General features: G+C 35.8%; 2 protein-coding genes across 6 annotated transcripts in view; both read left to right on the top strand.

The window, feature by feature from the left end:
- Positions 1–4,572: 4,572 nt before the first annotated feature.
- Positions 4,573–8,449, top strand: tmem230b (transmembrane protein 230b). 2 transcript variants are annotated; one of them, XR_003443876.2, is made up of 4 exons: positions 4,573–5,150; positions 5,373–5,498; positions 7,856–8,099; positions 8,286–8,449. XR_003443876.2 is itself a non-coding variant. In XM_027167331.2 (3 exons), exons 1-3 carry the CDS (start codon positions 5,055–5,057, stop codon positions 7,994–7,996), a joined length of 363 nt encoding a protein of 120 aa, XP_027023132.1. In that variant the 5' UTR covers positions 4,573–5,054; the 3' UTR covers positions 7,997–8,449. The 2 variants fall into 2 exon arrangements, 1 of the variants encoding a protein (XP_027023132.1); XM_027167331.2 differs by having other exon boundaries at positions 7,856–8,449.
- Positions 8,450–9,424: 975 nt separating this feature from the next.
- igsf9b (immunoglobulin superfamily, member 9b) overlaps positions 9,425–17,424 on the top strand; it is a 32,025-nt gene continuing 24,025 nt past the window's right edge. For 2 of the 4 annotated variants that reach the window (XM_027167329.2, XM_027167330.2), the window contains exons 1-2: positions 9,425–10,074; positions 15,161–15,250. In XM_027167329.2, the coding sequence (XP_027023130.2) occupies positions 15,190–15,250 (61 nt within the window). In that variant the 5' untranslated portion in view covers positions 9,425–10,074; positions 15,161–15,189. The remainder of the gene's footprint in view (positions 10,075–15,160; positions 15,251–17,424) is intronic. The other 2 variants (XM_047800274.1, XM_047800275.1) reach the window with 2 other exon arrangements.

Raw genomic sequence — 17,424 nt, forward strand, 5'->3', positions numbered from 1 at the left:
GAGTTTCCTTAGTTTTTTGAGCAGTATATACAGTATATATAATTGTTTGTTGTCAAATGTTGTTTGTTGACAGGTTGAGGGCAAAGGTCATTTATAATGTATGTCAAAAATTAATGATGATAGGATTTGACTGAAAGTCTAAATCTGGTTTGAAACTCAAAAACATTTGTGCAAGGGAATGTGCCCCCCATATACCTAAAAACCCACACACTACACACAGCAGATGTTAAAAACATATGTGTAAATGACTGTCAGTCACACACACACACACACACACACACACACACACACACACACACACACACACACACACACACACACACACACACACACACACACACACACACACACACACACACATTAAATGAGTGAAGGACTGACCTCCCCCACAAACACAAAAAGACACAGAAACATAAACAAACACACATACCCAACAGATGTTAAATGAATAAAGGGATGCCCCCCCCCCCACCCCCCCCCCACACACACAAACATATAACTCCCCAGTAATCAAGAATGTTATAAAATGTAAGGTTAAAAATTACAGTGACAACCTAAATGTAGTTTACAAATTCTGATGCTAATACATGTTTAAATGTATGTCCATGTTTAAAAAATGTTCCAGGATAAAATTATTCAATATGGTTATTGTTAAACTGGTTATATATGGTTAATATGGTTATTTAAAAAATATATATATACATTTTCTTTGTTCCTCTTTAGTCATTGTTTGGTGGACAGACTTGGGTACTTTGCCTTTTTTTGTGGTGTATCACCCATTTTCTATTGAGAATCAGAAAACCATTTTCTATTCTATGGATCAGTTCATGGACAGATGTTTTACAATTTTTCTTTATAATTTACTGGTATAAATCTGAATTTATTGTTCCATCAATGATGCCAAGTTGTCCTGCCCAGATGCAGCAATACAGGTCCAACGCATGATACTACCACCACCATGTTTCACAGATGGTATAAGGTTATTATGCTGGAACTCAGTATTTTCCTTTCCTTAAAAAAACGCTTCTCATTTAAACCAAAAATTATTATTTTGGTCTCATTCGTCCACAAATAATTTTTCCAATAGTCCTCCCACTTGTTTACGTGATCTTTAGCAAACTTCTTGGGCAGCAATGTTCTTTTGGGAAAGTATTGGCTTTCTCCTTGCAATGCATGCACACCAAGGATGTTCAGAGTTCACCTGATGCCAGACTCATGAACATTAACAATAGCCAAAGTAAAAGAAGCCTTTAGTTGCTTAGAAGTTACCCTGGGTTTCTTTCTGACACAACAGACTATGAGATGTCTTGCTTTTAGAGTGATCTTTGTTGGTTGATCAGTTCTGAAGAGAGTAGCAATGGCTTTAAATTAAATTGAAAGTTTTCTTCATTTGTACTGAATCGGTCTGACTATAGATTTGTGTAGTCCAAACACTTTATAGATGGTTTTGTAACCTTTTCCAGCCCAATGAGAAACAATAACTCTTTTTCTGAAGTCCTCCAAAATCTCCTTGTTTTTGCCATAATCCACTTTTACAAAAACATCAGACTTTGATATATCCCTGTTCTTTAAATAAAACAGGGCACTCGAAGAAACCTATGTCATACCATTGATTGAAATCAGATGAATTCTAATTTGACCTTGAAATTAAATACTAATCCTAGAGGTTCACATCTTTGCTGCTCACAGATATATAAATATTGGAACATTTTCCTGAATAAAAAAATTACCATGTATAAAATAAATGTCTGATTTGTATGATTGGGTTTACTTTATTTGCTTTTATTACTTTTAGGACTGCATTAGGAAAAAGCAGAAATAAGGAATTTTCTAAAGATTGTTTTAAGTTTTCGTGCTTGTCCCTGTGTTTAATTATACTGTTATTTATTTTTCTTTTTAGTTAATATTTTACATTGTTACTTTAATTTTTTTAATTTACTATGCAGTTAATTTTATTATTCTTCTTCGGGAGACACTTGTTTGTTTCCTGTTGTCAAACAGCTAGCAGAGGAAACGCTCTTTCGGATCTTTTTAATATTTCGATCTGATTCAAGTCAAGGGTCTGTATCAATAAATATGGCGAACTTTCAGCTTGTCCAGTGTGTGAGCTGCAGCATGTTTATTAATTCTTTCTCTGTCATTAGCGTTAATTTTACTTGTGATAAGTGTATGTTATTTAGCTCTCTGACGGAGATTTTAGCTTTAGAGGTGTGCATCCAGACACTAGAGAAGATTAGCGATAGCGATGTTGTTTCTGTAGTGGAAAATCTGGATGCCTTAGGCGAAGTTAGAAACAATCCAACTCTGACATTAGAGCCCTCACAGTGGGGCGAATGGGTGACGACTCTGCGGCTTAGTCACAAAGCCAAAGATAACGCTAAGGCTTACACACTACACCTCCCGCTTCACGTGTCTAACAGGTTTGCTCTCCTCAGTGAAGTACCCACTGAGAAACCTGAAAGAGCTCAGGTTATAGGAGACTCCATCTTAAGGCACGTGAAATTAGCTAGGCCTTTAGGGGCCCCAGAAACACTGGTTAGGTGTGTTCTGTTAGCCAGGGCACCAGACATATCAGGTAATCTTAGGGTCTTAGGCAAGCTTAGGTACTCGAAGGTAGTTCGACATAGGAGCTAACAAAATATGCCTTCGTCAGTAAGAGATTACTAAGAGTAATATTGTAGAGGTGTGTAAATTAGTGAAGGCAATGTTCAATGCTGTAGTATGCTCTGGCCCCATCCCAATTCGATGTGGCAATGTAGCTTACAGCAAGTTGTGTTCACTGAACTGCTGGATGGCCAGGTGGTGCTCTAAAAACAATGTGGACTTCATAGATAATTGGAGCACTTTTGAGGGCAAGGCTGGCCTGTTAAAATATGAAAGCGTCCATAAAACTTGGGAAAGTGCTGTTCTTATTTCTTGCAGAATTGCACATAGTTTAATAACAGTAGATAATATTTCTGTTTTTGATCAGTATTTAGATCATTTTAAACCCCTTCAAGAGACTGAATTATTTTCACTTATCTCTTCTCCAAAATTATCAACCTGCATACCGGATCCTGTACCCACATATTAAACAGATATTACCCGTAGCTATCCAACCCATTTTAAAGAATATAAATTCTTCCCTTAGCACTGTCTATGTCTTCATGCTTTTGTTACCTCTAGGTTGGATTATTGTAATGCTTTACTTTCTGGATGTTCCAGTAGGAGCATAAACATGCTCCATTTAGTCCAGAACACAGCAGCTAGAGTCCTAACAAGAACCAAAAGATATGAACATATATTTACCACCCTCGTAAGTCACTCAGATTTTCAGACTGTGGGGTAGTGGGATGCTTTACATCCCAGGAAGCCCTCATGTCTGTCACAGCTTCTAGCTCTTTTATTCATGCTGTCATAGCTAGTCTTGCCGGAGTCACCTTCTGCACTTTTCACATAATTTACATTGTTTATCACCTGATTAAAATCATACCTAACAATTTTTCTCTCACTTTTTCAAGCTATACTGTATATACCACTCCAGAGCTCCTGGTATTCCGAGTTCCTAGCCTGATCGTTTCTTCTTTCTGAGCTACTTCGTCAATCCTGATGTTCTACCCCTGGTTAGAGTCTCGTCGCTCGGTGGTCACCCTGCTAGGGATTGATCTGCATGGTTAGCCAGTGTCTTATGGTATTGTTGTGGATGGAGCCACCCAGAGACTGTCATGCCTTCTTTGAACCAATGCTGTGTCAGCCAGCTGTATGGTCTGGTCTTAATCAGCAATCAGGTCGGCGCTGAACTCAGAGTTTACAATGACCTATTAGTTCCTCAGGAGCTCTGGGTTGCAATATTATAAACTGTTGTAGAAAGGACATTATTTACATTTACGTTATTTACTGTAGATTGTCACCCAAATGAGGATGGGTCCCTTCTGAGCCTGGTTCCTCTCAAGGTTTCTTCCTCATATCATCTCAGGGAGTCTTTCCTTGCCACTGTCGCCTCTGGCTTGCTCATTAGGGATAGGGATAGATGTATAGCATTTTAAAATTTTAAATAAGTTAATATTCCTTAAATTCATTTTAAACTTTGTGTATATTCATTTATTTATTTTCTTACTATTATTATTACTATTATTATTATTATTATTATTATTATTTATTCTCTCTCTTCTGTTTCAATATTTCTGGAAAGCTGCTTTGAGACTATGGGAATTGTTAAAAGCGCTATACAAATAAATGTGTGTGTGTGTGTGTGTGTGTGTGTGTGTGTGTGTGTGTGTGTGTGTGTGTGTGTGTGTGTGTGTGTGTGTGTGTGTGTGTGTGTGTGTGTGTGTTGAGGTGATACCCCAAGTCTTCTCTCTTCAGCCATCTCTGGCCATCTTCATTATACAATAGCAAACTCCTATGTACCTCCGATATAGACAGGTCAACCAAGTTTGTAGTGTCTGTTAAAATATGTTAAATTGGAGCAAATAAAGTGAGCAATTTATCTCATCTTTATATGAAGAAACTCCACTTTTGGTTTGCACGCTTTTGAAGTACCCTTAATGCCACAATAGTGCGCTTCTAATTGGGATTGGAACGTAGCCTGTGACAGTGCACTTGGATGCGCATGCGCATGACTGAAAACAATGCGGAAACGATTTCGCTACAAATTGCATGTTGTTTCTAATCGTACTCGAGCGAAGATGTTAGTTTAATATAGTCGTAGCAGTCTATGTTGTCTTTAATTTCGTACGTGGTGATTTTGTTAAATTTTATAATTTGAGGTGCATTTTAACAGAACACAGCTAAAGAATTAGCCTGAATGCTAGCTGTTACTCTGTGGGTCTAACTTTAAGATTATTATTTGTATTTAATGTTTTGTAAACGTGTAATAAACTGTAGATATTACTGACAATTACGGGCAGAATGTGAATGTAAATTCTGTTAAAGATTCTGTAGCTTTTAGTCATTATTTTGTTTGTTTTTCTACCTTTGGTGGCATGTTTTTGTCACAGTGAAATTAGTTCATTAAGCTGTCACAAAAAATATATATCTACAACTGCAAGTTAATAAGGTTAATAAGAGATAAAATGCCAGCTCGGAGCAGTGTAACTGGTGGACTGAACAACAGCAATGTGAGATACTCCAAACTACCCAGTGATGATGATGGATACATTGACCTTCAGGTGAGAAATGAGTTTTATTTACTCTTGGTGACATAACACTTGATAAAAACCACAAAAAATCACAGAAAAAAATACTTAAACACAGAAAATCTAAACACATTGCATATGATTATAATATGCATTACATCAGTATTATGAAAATGTTGTCTGTGATTTAACACAATGTGGTACAGAAAAATATTTGTTATGATATGCTCTTCCTTTTTATTTATTTTTTTTAAGTTCAAGAAAAGTCCACCAAAGGTCCCGTACAAGGCAATTGGCCTTGCTGCTGTCCTTTTTCTCATTGGCTCAGTTTTAATCACCATTGGAGCTCTGCTCTTAGCAGGGTACTTCGAAGTTAAAGATGTAAGTATGCAGTTTTTTACAGATTCTACGTCTTTCCAAATGAAAAGCCATATTTCATTAACAATATGCAGATTCACTAGCATTAGTTGTTGTTAGAGGAGGCATTGACTAAGAAAAGTCTTTCTCCTGCATTTATTTTTGTCCTTTAAAGCTATAAAATTGAAATAAGGTCCTAGTGCTGTGGCATAGTGAAGTCCATTGTGACCAGCACCGTGCAAAAGAGTGCATTGAGTGTAGAATTAAAAGAGTGCAGATTGCATGAACCATTCATCGAGTTTTGGCACTGTCAACTAGAATACTAGCTTTTTCAGGTCATACTGAGGTCAGAGCTGAACATGACAGTTAAACTACTAGGTCATTATCAGCTTGGTAGAAAGGAATTCCAAGTCACTGTAGACATCCAAGACACTCTTGATTGATATAAGCTTCCACATTGCACATTTGTGACTCTGGTCTCATTTACAGAATCGGCAATTTTAACTTCCTTATCTGCTTTGTCATCCAAGTGTTGTTTAGGGATTAATTTAGTCATGGGAAATAGAATGTACAATTCTATGTTTTTGTTTATCAGGTTATGAATAATAATTCTCTGGTTCTCACCAACTACTAGAAACAAATCATCTCAGTTGACGACAAAAGAGTAATTAACAACAAGGTGTTACTACTGCCCAACAGCTCAGAGAAGGAGATGTTAAAGAAGAGCTCCATCATATGATCTACAGTCCTCTGTTAGCTTACAACATTTCTATATATACCTAACAGTAAAAAAAAAAAAATAGAACAAGTATAGCTGAACTTAGAAGTCTGGTTAGGAAAAAGCCCCTTCTCTGCAAACAGAATGTGGGCACAGCTTAGGCTTATAAACAAAAATCACTGCCCATTCTTTTATTATATTACGGTCACCTTAAAACATTTGAGCATGCATTTCACATTTTGAAGAGGAGCTTAAAGCGAGAACTCCAACACCCCCAGTATCATGGATGGCTTAGACTATGTCATGTCTGAACACCAGGGGGACATTCTGGCATGCTTTGTTTATGTCTTATTCGTTGTGTCTGTGCCTTTGTTTTGTGCTCACGTTTGTTCCCCCTATTTATACCGCTTGTCTAAACATGCAATGTGCCATGTTGAGAGTTGGTTAACACTTAATCTAAACATAAACATCAGGAAATGAATGATGAAATTTGGTTCTGTTGTGTCATATTCATATTTAGATCTCAAACCAAAATATATTTAGTGTATAGCAAATAATTAATAGATAATATCATTAGTCTAATGCACCTATACTATTTTTTGCTGGAAGAAATGGATGAAGATATTTGTTGATGAATGGAACGCTGTAAACATTTTTCAAGAGAGTGACATTACGTTATAAACTACACAAAAAGCACAAACTAAATTACTAGGTTAGTTAATTTCAAATAGTTTATATAGACAAATCAGGTGTCGTGGAACAGGAAACCCATTTGCAGTTCATTTGTTTGTACTCGTTTGCTGGTGGCACAGAACTCTAACAAGTACTGTACAGATGGTTTAAATAACAAAACATTTTAGATTGTTGTTGCTTTATTGTGCCTCAGAAAGACATACACTTCAAGTATTTAAAATAAAATGTTATATTATTCTGTGAGGGTTTTAGGACGGCACTGTGATGATAGAGCTAGATTATCACATTAACGCTATTAATATTGTATACTGCTTATACAGTATACTTACAATAAAAGCAATAATGGATGTAAAAAAATTTCCAGTTTTAGTTTTCAAGAAAATGCGTATGAAGAAGTGTCTTGTTGAACAGGAGGTAATTAATACATTTTGCCATATACATCAGAATGTCAGCCAAGTGTCTATTAAATGGCAAGTTAAAATTATTTACAGTACTGAATATCTGAATAAAAGCACAGACTTCAAATCTTGAAAAAAATAAAACTTTCATTTTAAATCATTGGATTATAGTTAGAGAAGCTGCATAATAAAAGATTGAGCATCACATCTTTCTAAAAATACACAATTCACATTGAATTTACTGTTCAGAACCTAGTTCTATAATGATCCTTTTGAGGTGCCACTCCTACTAGAATTAATCTGTCATCAATAAGGGTCAAGGGAATAAAACTGAAAATCAGACATTAACTAGTCAGAGCAGACAATTTCAACTGGATATAGTCCTTTAGAAGGTGATCAATAATCATTAATCCCTCTTCCCTTCCAGTGCAGTAGTCAGATATTCAGCTGATTGTCCATCTCATTTGTTATTGTTTCAGGTTGTTTACTGCACTATGAGATGAGATGTGTCCAGAATAAAGTGTTTTCTGAATGTTTTCTATAAATTACAATATGACTTATTTCACTTACAGCACCTCGAGCGCACTACACCAGTCCTCATCATTGGAATTCTGGTCTTCCTTCCAGGATTCTACCACTTAAGGATTGCCTATTATGCCTATAAGGGTTATCGTGGCTACTCTTATGATGATATACCAGATTTTGATGACTAAGTAAGATAGAACAAAGATTTATCAATGTGATCTCTACTCCTGTATCTGTAGATATAGCTTCAGTCTATAGTCTTCAGTCATACTACACCTGGAAAAACATCAGGTAACTCTAAATCCAATTTATGGATTTATACTCCATATTTCAGATATGGGAAAAAATGTTTGTAGCAGTTGGGATGCTATGCTGACGTAGTTATCTTTTGTGCAGATTAAAATTGAGATGAGATGAAGCAAGCTATTTCAAATATTTGTCTGTTTATTTTTTACTATTGTATTTGTGTTTCCACAGTTGAATAGGTTCTTATGGGGAGCAAAATTCTGTCATTATCCATGCCACTATTATGTCTAGACCTTCCTGTGACTGGTTTCCTTCTGAATAATAATACTAATAATAGTACTGCATTCCATGATTTGTATTTATTACCATGTAATAAATATCAGTTTTGATCTATATAAATGTGGATGACTGTTTTATTTATTTAGCATATAAATGTTAGATAAATGTGAACTCTTTAGTTCATTTGTTTCCTCTTAATTGTAAGCATTTAATATCTTTGTTTAATCTTTAGTTGTTTTATAAAACAAATACCTCCCTCTGGAGCACAATTTCCAAGCTTTGATATTTAATTGAATAAAAAGGCATTGACATTAAAATAACAACACTAAATATTGTATAATGCCGGTTCTAAAAAGATATTTCTTATAAACATATATAATGTAAACATGCTAGAGCTCATATAAAATTTTTAATTAACTTGGGAAGTCCAATTTGGAAGCACGTGCTGATAAGAAGCATTTTATGTGGCGCTTGACGCCCTCTAGTGATGTGAAAGAAAATAGGTAGGACATAACAAAAGAAAATGTTTTTCAAGCCTAATCTTATTTGTTTGTTTGTTTTTTATTTATTTATTTGTTTGTTTGTTTATTGTCAATTTTTAAGAAACATTTTAAGAAACAATTTTTACACCCAGAAACGGTGTATATGAGGTAATATTTACTATAAATATAAATGAAACATTTGGCTGCACACTTATGCTGTAACTGCACCACACTTACAGTGTAGATCACTTAAGGCAGCATGAGGTTTGAGCCTTATACATGAATTATAGACGTTATTAGGAATTAATCCTAACATAGTGGGAGACCTAAATTAAGTAGAAACCGAGATAATGGACTTTTCCAACCCTTTTACTGTTTATTTTTGTATGAATTGAACTAAGGTATAAGACATGGACAGTTCCGATTTATATAAGAAGAGCAATTAGGTAACGAGGATAATTGTTGAACAAATGTGTGAGACTGTTAATATGGGGTTTACATCAATGTAACAAATGTGATTGTGATTTTTCACTCTTAGGAGAATAGAAGTCGTGGTGGGGTGAGAGAGGGGGTGAGAGAGGGGGTGAGAGGGAGTGTACGAGTGAAGAATGGAAAGGAGGGAGAGAGGTGAGGAGGAGCAGCACAAAGTAGACGCTGTTCATTTCATTTCACATGGCTTTACATATCAACTCTACTAACTTTTAGGAGTCGATTTTTCCGCTCGTAGACCAGAGGATTTTTCAGTGGTGTTTAAGTGATTTTAGTTACTGTAAACTGACAAGAAAAGAAACAAGGGCAAGTTTGCGCCAGAGTACGCGCTTTTGTAGCCTGCAGCCAAGCTGCGTTTAGCATTGCGCATTTTGGATAACCTGTGGCAACAGGTAATGTCCTGTAAAGGAAGCTCTAACCTGCTCCGGTAAATGGGAGAGGAAAAGCTTTGATTCTGGTTTTTCATATGAAGAAAGCTTGATTTCTTCTAGAAGAAATTCTCAGCGTGCTCTACCTACAGCAGAACATTTTGCATCTCGGCACCTGATATTGGAGAACACAAGCGATAATGTAACATGTTTCAGCTTCAGTTTACACGAGGAGGCTAAAGAAAACACCTCTTTCTACTTTCTGACCAATATTTTTATTGTATAGAAAACTAGACTTACAGGGATAAAGGACCAGGACATATTCGGAAGAAACTTCACTTGAGTATAAGCAAAAGGAAAGCTTTCCAGGAGTGATGTCTCACAGAAGGTACAGAGCTTCAGGTAAAGATGTACATACAAGTTACACACGAGCTATAATGCTACAGTATATGTTGACTATTTGTAATATGTCTGTTAAGTGTCCATTGTTAGCTATATATTAAAATAAGAAATCATCTTCCAGTGCTGCTAACAAAATAATTCATTTCCACACAGTCCCATGTAGTTAGCTAGACCCTGGTTATGTTCTGCCATGTGTGCTGTAGTCATCTAACATATTGGTCCACATTAACACTTATAACAATGTTAATTGCTGGTTTTTCAAATCCCAAGGATTGCAACTGCTGGGCAATAAATATAAATTGCTTTGGATACATGTGCTTAAAATGTAGATCAAATGAAATGCATGTAAATCTTTTCTATTTACAAGTAATGTGTGGAAACAAACGTGTATTTTTTGAGTCTGAGATAACACATTGTATGATCTGGCTCATCTTGTGTTGTGTGACATTTTGCCTTGGTCAAGATTCTGTGACATAACTTAAACAGCTATGCACATATTTTAAAAAGTAGCTCTTTTATAGATCTGCGTTCCTATTCTGTAAGTCTGGTCAATTTGCTGTTTTTATAATAAGATCTTGCTTATTTGCCTGTAGTACACTTTTCTTCAGCACAGTAATTTTCATCACTGTATTATGATCACACTGACCTTGCAATGTTCTCTCTTGAGCTGCATCTTTTTAGTTGTACAAATGTATGTACTATATTCAGAGTTTTGTGTAATCAACAATGCAAGCATACAGTAAATGAAAGTACTGGTTTTGCACAGATTCTGATAGTTCTGTTGAATTCTGAAATTTGAACTGTTTATGCTGTATGAGGATTGCCATTGTAGCCACAGTCAAGACTCAAGACTATTCACCTGTGATACAGGATTTCAGTGGGTGCACCAACTGCACATTTTTCTGTTACTACTCTGTGCCAGGATCTATATAGCTTTTGAGAGGTACTCTAGTAAGTATGACAGTTGCATTACCATAATTCTAAACAATGTCCTGTTTCCTTATTACAGCCAAATATAAACAGGTAATAGGCATGGTTATAGTAGTGTTGAATTCATATAAATGCATATTATATTAATAATAATTATCATCATAATAGCAAATGCTATTTTACTAAAACTTTAGTCTTTGTCATAAGGAAGGACGACAGGTAAATCGTTGACATTGTCACAAGCACTTAAGGCTCATTGATGCATGTGGGGAGCAAAGTCTAGACCAGCTGGTTAAATTCTACAGAAGCGGTTTTGTGGCATAAATACAGCAGTCAAAACACAGTGCGTCACATCTTGCTTAGTATGGGGCTGCATAAGCACAAAACAGTCGGAGTGCACCCAGGCCCTCTGTCCACTGCCAAAAGCACATACAATAAGCACATTAGCATCAGAAATGGACCATGGAGCAATAGAAGAAGATGTCCTTGGCTGATGATTGACATATTCTATTACATTATAAGGGCGGCCAGGTACATGTTTGTTGGGAAAGAGATGGCATCAGGACACAGTGCCCAGCATAAATAAGTAAACCCTGACAGCTTTCTCAAATAAAACCCACCGTAATATTTTCTATGAGATCCTGTAGAATATATATAGAAGATATTTGTGCAAATCTGTTGTTTTTTTTGGTGCAAATCCGGTTGAAAATGAGATTAGTCAGTACCAAGGCAAAATTGGAACTATTCTAATAAAATAATTTATGATCTTGGTGCAAAAATTAGCACACTCCAATGAATGTGTAAGAAGAAATCTTAAAATACATTTATAATTAACAAGAATTCAGTCTAATCAATCAGCACACAGGTGGCCACAGGATAAATGACAATTAAGAGTGGTATTTAAGATAGAGAATCCACTCTCATATAACACTGACAAAATGGCACCACATAGAAAAGAAATGTCACAAGACATGAGAAAGAAAATTATTTATTTTCACTAAAAAAGCTCAAAGTTATAAGAACATTTGTAAAGCATTGCTAATAAGTTTGAATACTGTCATGGACTTCGATATGTTCAGGCCGTCCTCGCAAGTTAAGACCTCGTCAAGAGTATTTTATGTTGAGAGAAGTTGAAGGAAATCGACATCCAAGTTCGGCATGGCTAAAAAATTATAAAGTCAAAAGGGTGAGTGTTTTCCATGACACCATACACTGCCCATACCATACACTATACACTGTTGAAGCCCATGCACAAAAAAGCTTGTCTAGATTTTGCCAGGGCTCATGTTTACAAAGGCAAAGAATATTGGCACCCCATACTTTGGAGCGATGAGACAAAGGTTAATATTTTTAACTCTGATGGGTTCCAAACTGTGTGGTGACTCAAATGTGAGGAGAACAAAGAAAAATGCACGGTACCAACAGTAAAGCATGGTGGTGACAAAGGCAAAATGACAGCGGTCTGGGAAAACTTTGGTTCTGCCATTCATGTGGATGTTGCTTTGACCCCTACCCCTACCTTACAGACTACATAATCCCATTATGGCAGTAGTAATCCTTCATGGCAGTATTTTTTTTGGCAGGATAATGTACCCTGTTACACTGCAAAATGTTTTCATGCACACATTTTTATATTTAGGGCATTTTGCAGACACCCTTTTCCAGAGCAACTTATATTTTATCTCATTGTATGCAACTATGGGTAAGGTCCATGTTCAAGAGCCCAGCAGTAGCAGAGCTGGGATTCAAATCCACAGCCTTCTATTAAGTGGTCCAACACGTTAACCACTGAGCTTCCACAAGTAAGTTATTATAGCTGCTTTCATTCATTCTTTCATTTAGTCATTCATTCACTCATTTAGTGTTGTACATTTTTATGCTACTTAAAAGTATTGCTAAAAAGCTGTAAATAGGGACAAAAGTATTAGGTGGCTTTATTTTATTTTTGTATTTATTGTATTTGATTTTTATAAATTTTTGAGAATTGATTTAATTTACATACATTACATATTGAACATCCTGTTAAAAAGTTGGATGCATGTATGGCATGAGGTTGAGATTACTACCACAGAACTGTTTCTTAGTTAATAAACTGTGAGCCAGTATCAGCCAGTGTTCTTCTAGGTCCTTGTGTAACTTAAGACTTAAGACTTCAACATAAGTGTTATGTAATCAGAAGAAGTCTATACAAGTTACTGTTTGTTCTATATCATTTGAATAGTTCTTTAAAGTAGAGTGTGATTTATTTGACCGATGGAAGTATAAATATCATCGTAGGCACAATATAATCTGTATTAGGTGCAAATATAGTGAACATGTGCAAAAGAAGCACAGTAGCAAATACATATTTCATATTTAGAGCTTCTCTTGTCTTCCTACTCTGTGCCTATCACAAGGCATCCTTGTTCTACAACCAGCCTGCTGAGGGGACACACAAAGCCCTACTGCTCCATTTACTTAGAAATGTGAGAATGCAGTAATCTGCACATCAATGATCATCAGTTAACTGTCAAACCATCAAACTATTTTATTAACTGAAATTAAGAGCTTCTCAGTGTTTCTGTGGACTACAATCAGATCACATCCCTCTGTGGCGTCTATGTGGAGTTTCAAATGCTCTGTCTATCTATGTGGGTTTTCTGCATGATCTCTTGCTAGCTACTCAAAATTGTCACAGAGCATCTATGAATGTGCAGATATCTGTGTGCATAGTGCCCTGAAATGGATTGTTGTACCTTCAAGGGTGTAAATGATGGGATATGCATCCTTTGTTCCTGGAATGGGCTCTGGCAGTGTAGTGTTAAGGTCTGTATCATACCTGTGGTTGTTCAGGATTATATTGCTCAGCCAAGGAATCTGCCTTACCTCCAAGCTGACTACATGCTTTTTCATAGCTGTAAAAGAAGGCTATAGAGATTTGAGTGTGTCCTTTGTTGGTTTGAAAGTTTGGTATTGAGTTATACGTATGAATATACACTTAATATCCAATTTAATAGTTACACAAAAAACGCTGTGGATGGAAAAGCCTTGTTGTTAAGAGAGGTCAAAGGAAAATGGCCAGCTGTCAGGAAGGATAAAGTAACTCAAATAATCACTGTTTACAACCATATTGAGCAAAAAAGCATCTCAGCATTGAATTTTGAGGTGGATGTGTTACAGCAGCAGAAGACTCATGTCAAAGAATCGGAGTCTGAGGCTTTTGTGAGCACATTCTCAACCAAACTGGATAGTTGCAGAATAAAAATCGCCTTGTCTTTTTCCTCAGTCCTAAAATATTGCTCAGTCTTATTTACTGTGGTTCCAACTATATAGTCTGTTTCACTGTTTGAAGGGGGTTTTCCTCTCTGGTGCACCACTATATGGATACTTGCCAAGATATTATTAAATTTACCGTATTTTTATTTTACAGCTGCCGAGAAAACAATTTCTTTTCAGGACTGAGCAGCACACAATTGATTTCTGTAAAGCTCTTTAAGTTCAGACTAAAGTTGCTCAGCTTACCTAGAGAAGCACATGAAATCCATAATTGGATCGATGTGTACACATGGAGTGTACATAAATTGACAATGTTTATTTAACTCACTTGTTCAATTCTTTTTTATCAAACCAACAGCCACTCAGATCACTCTGACTATTGTGTGGTTGTGTGACAGTCTGATGTATTTTTACCTGTGTTAGTTTCACATGATTGCTGTGCAACATTGTGACACCTTGTGAATTTAAGAGTAAAATTATACTAAGGTATCATGTTCTTTAAAGGAATAATTCATCATTGCTCTGTTCCTAACCGCAACTCAGACAGTTCACTGTAATGTTACCATGAAGGCTTAAGAAACACATTCATGAACTTAATATGAATTCAGTGCACTTAAGGTTTTCAGATTGACTCCCAAAGTCTGGTTATGAATGATAATTGACTGCCACTATGTGTTCTTGTGGTTTTAGAATGCTTGTATTTGACCAATATCAGTATTATCTTTTACGTTACAGTTTGAATTACACAATCCACTCACTCAAATAAATGTTTCTTTGTGGTTCCATAAACCTATAGACTATAAATGATATATTTTAATATAGTCATATGTTTCTGTACGATCACTGTTGTAGTGCCAAATAAAGCAGTAATCCATTATTTGTGTGTTTTTCTTTTTTACAGAATTATGTGATGGTGTGTGAGTGTTTGCCATGGGACAGAAGAATCTCTGGCTTCTGTGTGTCACACTTGCTTCCTTCTTGTATCTTATAAGTAAGTACTGTGAAAGTCTAATTTAATATATTCCTCTTTATTGTTCTCTGTGCTATTGTACTGTACTCTTTTTTCTTACTTTGCTATAATCTGCTGTATGTTTTAATCTATATTTACTAAATATTTACTTTATTTTGCTATGCAGTTTTTTTTACTCACATACTTTCTACTGCTCTACTATACTTCTCTATGACATGCAATACTTTTCTCTCCTCACCAATATTTTATTTCACAGTGAATTTATTTCGCACTCATCTTGTTTTCCATTCCCTATATTATATGTGAACTGCTTTGTACAAAAGGTCAGATTTTCCTCATACCTAATCTCTTCTGTAAAATCTTGTTCAGACAACACCCCATGCATTTGATCTAAAATGGTTCATAAGGCATTGCACAAACTTGTAGAATCTGCAGCAGCTATTAAAGCAAAAAAGTGCACACTGCTATTAAATAAGGGGCATAACTACTAAGAAACTCCAAAATTCATCTAAATATTTAAACAATTCAACAAAAGTTGTCGTCAATAATGAAAATTGTTGTATGTGTAATTCGAAAAGAATGCAAAATAGAACCATTTTCATTATTGTTCTCAGTCTTTGGGCTCCATTGTAGTTTCTCCCACTGTCTCGTTCCTCGCCTCATTATTTATTCATGTGTCCCCTTTGTCTAGATGCTGTTTCTATTTTTCTCTTTGTTCTCCTTGATTTCCTCGTTCTCCTAATTTTCAGTTTCAATCATATTTGAATATCAGCATCCACCACAGATGTTTGAATTCAAAGTGCCTGTAATCACAATAAACCAGGGGGGCTGTGGATTAAGCAGAACCTATTAAACATTCTGCCAGAATCATCCCAAACTATAAGAGCATGAATGTATTTGGGGGCAGATCTTGCCTGCAGATGTTCTGCAAATCCAGATTTTGATCAGTCTGGGATTTTCGCTCTCCCACTTTGGTTAAGGCATGGTCTCATTGTCTGTGTCAAGGGGAGGGGGATGCTGTTAGGTCACAGGCCATGTGTTTACAGCAGTCTGAGGAGGGGCAGGTGGTGGGCCATGCTGCTTTCTTGCTTTATCAAAGAGTATCATCTTTGAGAGATTAAACCTAATCTCTGGTCTAGACAAAGTGAAGGATCAGCACTAGCAACAGGGGAAAGATGTCCAGGTTAACAGCTGGCTAAAATGAGATTGCAATTTTTCAACATGAAACATGGCAATCCACAAACCTCCCCTGTGATGGCCTGGTTGTTAAACAAGGCTTTCAACATGTAACACATCTTGCAGTGGATCTAAGGGGAAAATTGTGTATCTTGTTCTCAGGTTTGTATGGATGTTTGAACATGCAAGCTGAGGTCAAATGTATTAAAATAGATTAGCTGACAGCTCTCATGGGCCTTCAATATTTGTCTTTCTGCCTAACTTGTGTATGCATGTGTGTGAATCCACAGAAGTCTTGGAAAAATTCCTAATATCCATAAGGAAATTTAAACAGTTTAAACATTTGACTTTAAAAGTCTCTATTGATCTAATGAGTATCTACTGATCTTATGAGAACTGCAAACGCTTTTCATCTGTGTGCCCATGAAGGTTTAGTAATTCAGATTACTTCTATTAGAAATAAGCCAAGATTATAGGACCTGTGTTGTAATATTAAATAATTTTATATTTATCCCAGAAGTTGTGAAAAGACAAAAGGACAATTAGGATTTCATGGAATGAGGACATGTGGCTGCTTATTTTACCAAAAAAAAAAAACAGCCCCAAATTTTATTTTAGTTACTGATGTTTATGTTCAGTTTCGAGTGTAGGCATATCATTAATGAAATATATAATTATCAGAATCAGCTTTATTGCCAGGCATGTTTACACATGCGAGGAATTTGTTTTAGTGACATAATCTCCACAGTGTAACAGGATGTCATATGCAGTATAGAAGAAATTGTATGTACACATTTACAGGTGTGAAAATGTGCAGTTTAAATAAACATATGAAATATACATATGCAAATAAGTATACAATATATACAATTTGTATGTACACATGCAATTGTAAAGTGTGCAGTTGAAGTAAACAGTACAGACAAATGCAGGAACTCACCTTTATATCTTATCTTATCTTATCTGTCTTATTGTATGAATATGTATGTGTGTGTCTGTGTGTGCTTGTCTTGTCCTAG

Source organism: Tachysurus fulvidraco, chromosome 14, assembly GCF_022655615.1.
Source record: "Tachysurus fulvidraco isolate hzauxx_2018 chromosome 14, HZAU_PFXX_2.0, whole genome shotgun sequence".
Classification (NCBI taxonomy): Eukaryota; Metazoa; Chordata; class Actinopteri; order Siluriformes; family Bagridae; genus Tachysurus; species Tachysurus fulvidraco.

What these genes read in the sequence shown, in the direction of transcription:
- tmem230b (XM_027167331.2), top strand. Translation starts at nt 5,055, where the DNA reads ATGCCAGCTCGGAGCAGTGTAACTGGTGGACTGAACAACAGCAATGTG. An exon ending in ATGGATACATTGACCTTCAG is followed by an intron (nt 5,151 to 5,372) that starts GTGAGAAATGAG and finishes ATTTTTTTTAAG; the next exon opens with TTCAAGAAAAGTCCACCAAA. An exon ending in GGTACTTCGAAGTTAAAGAT is followed by an intron (nt 5,499 to 7,855) that starts GTAAGTATGCAG and finishes TTTCACTTACAG; the next exon opens with CACCTCGAGCGCACTACACC.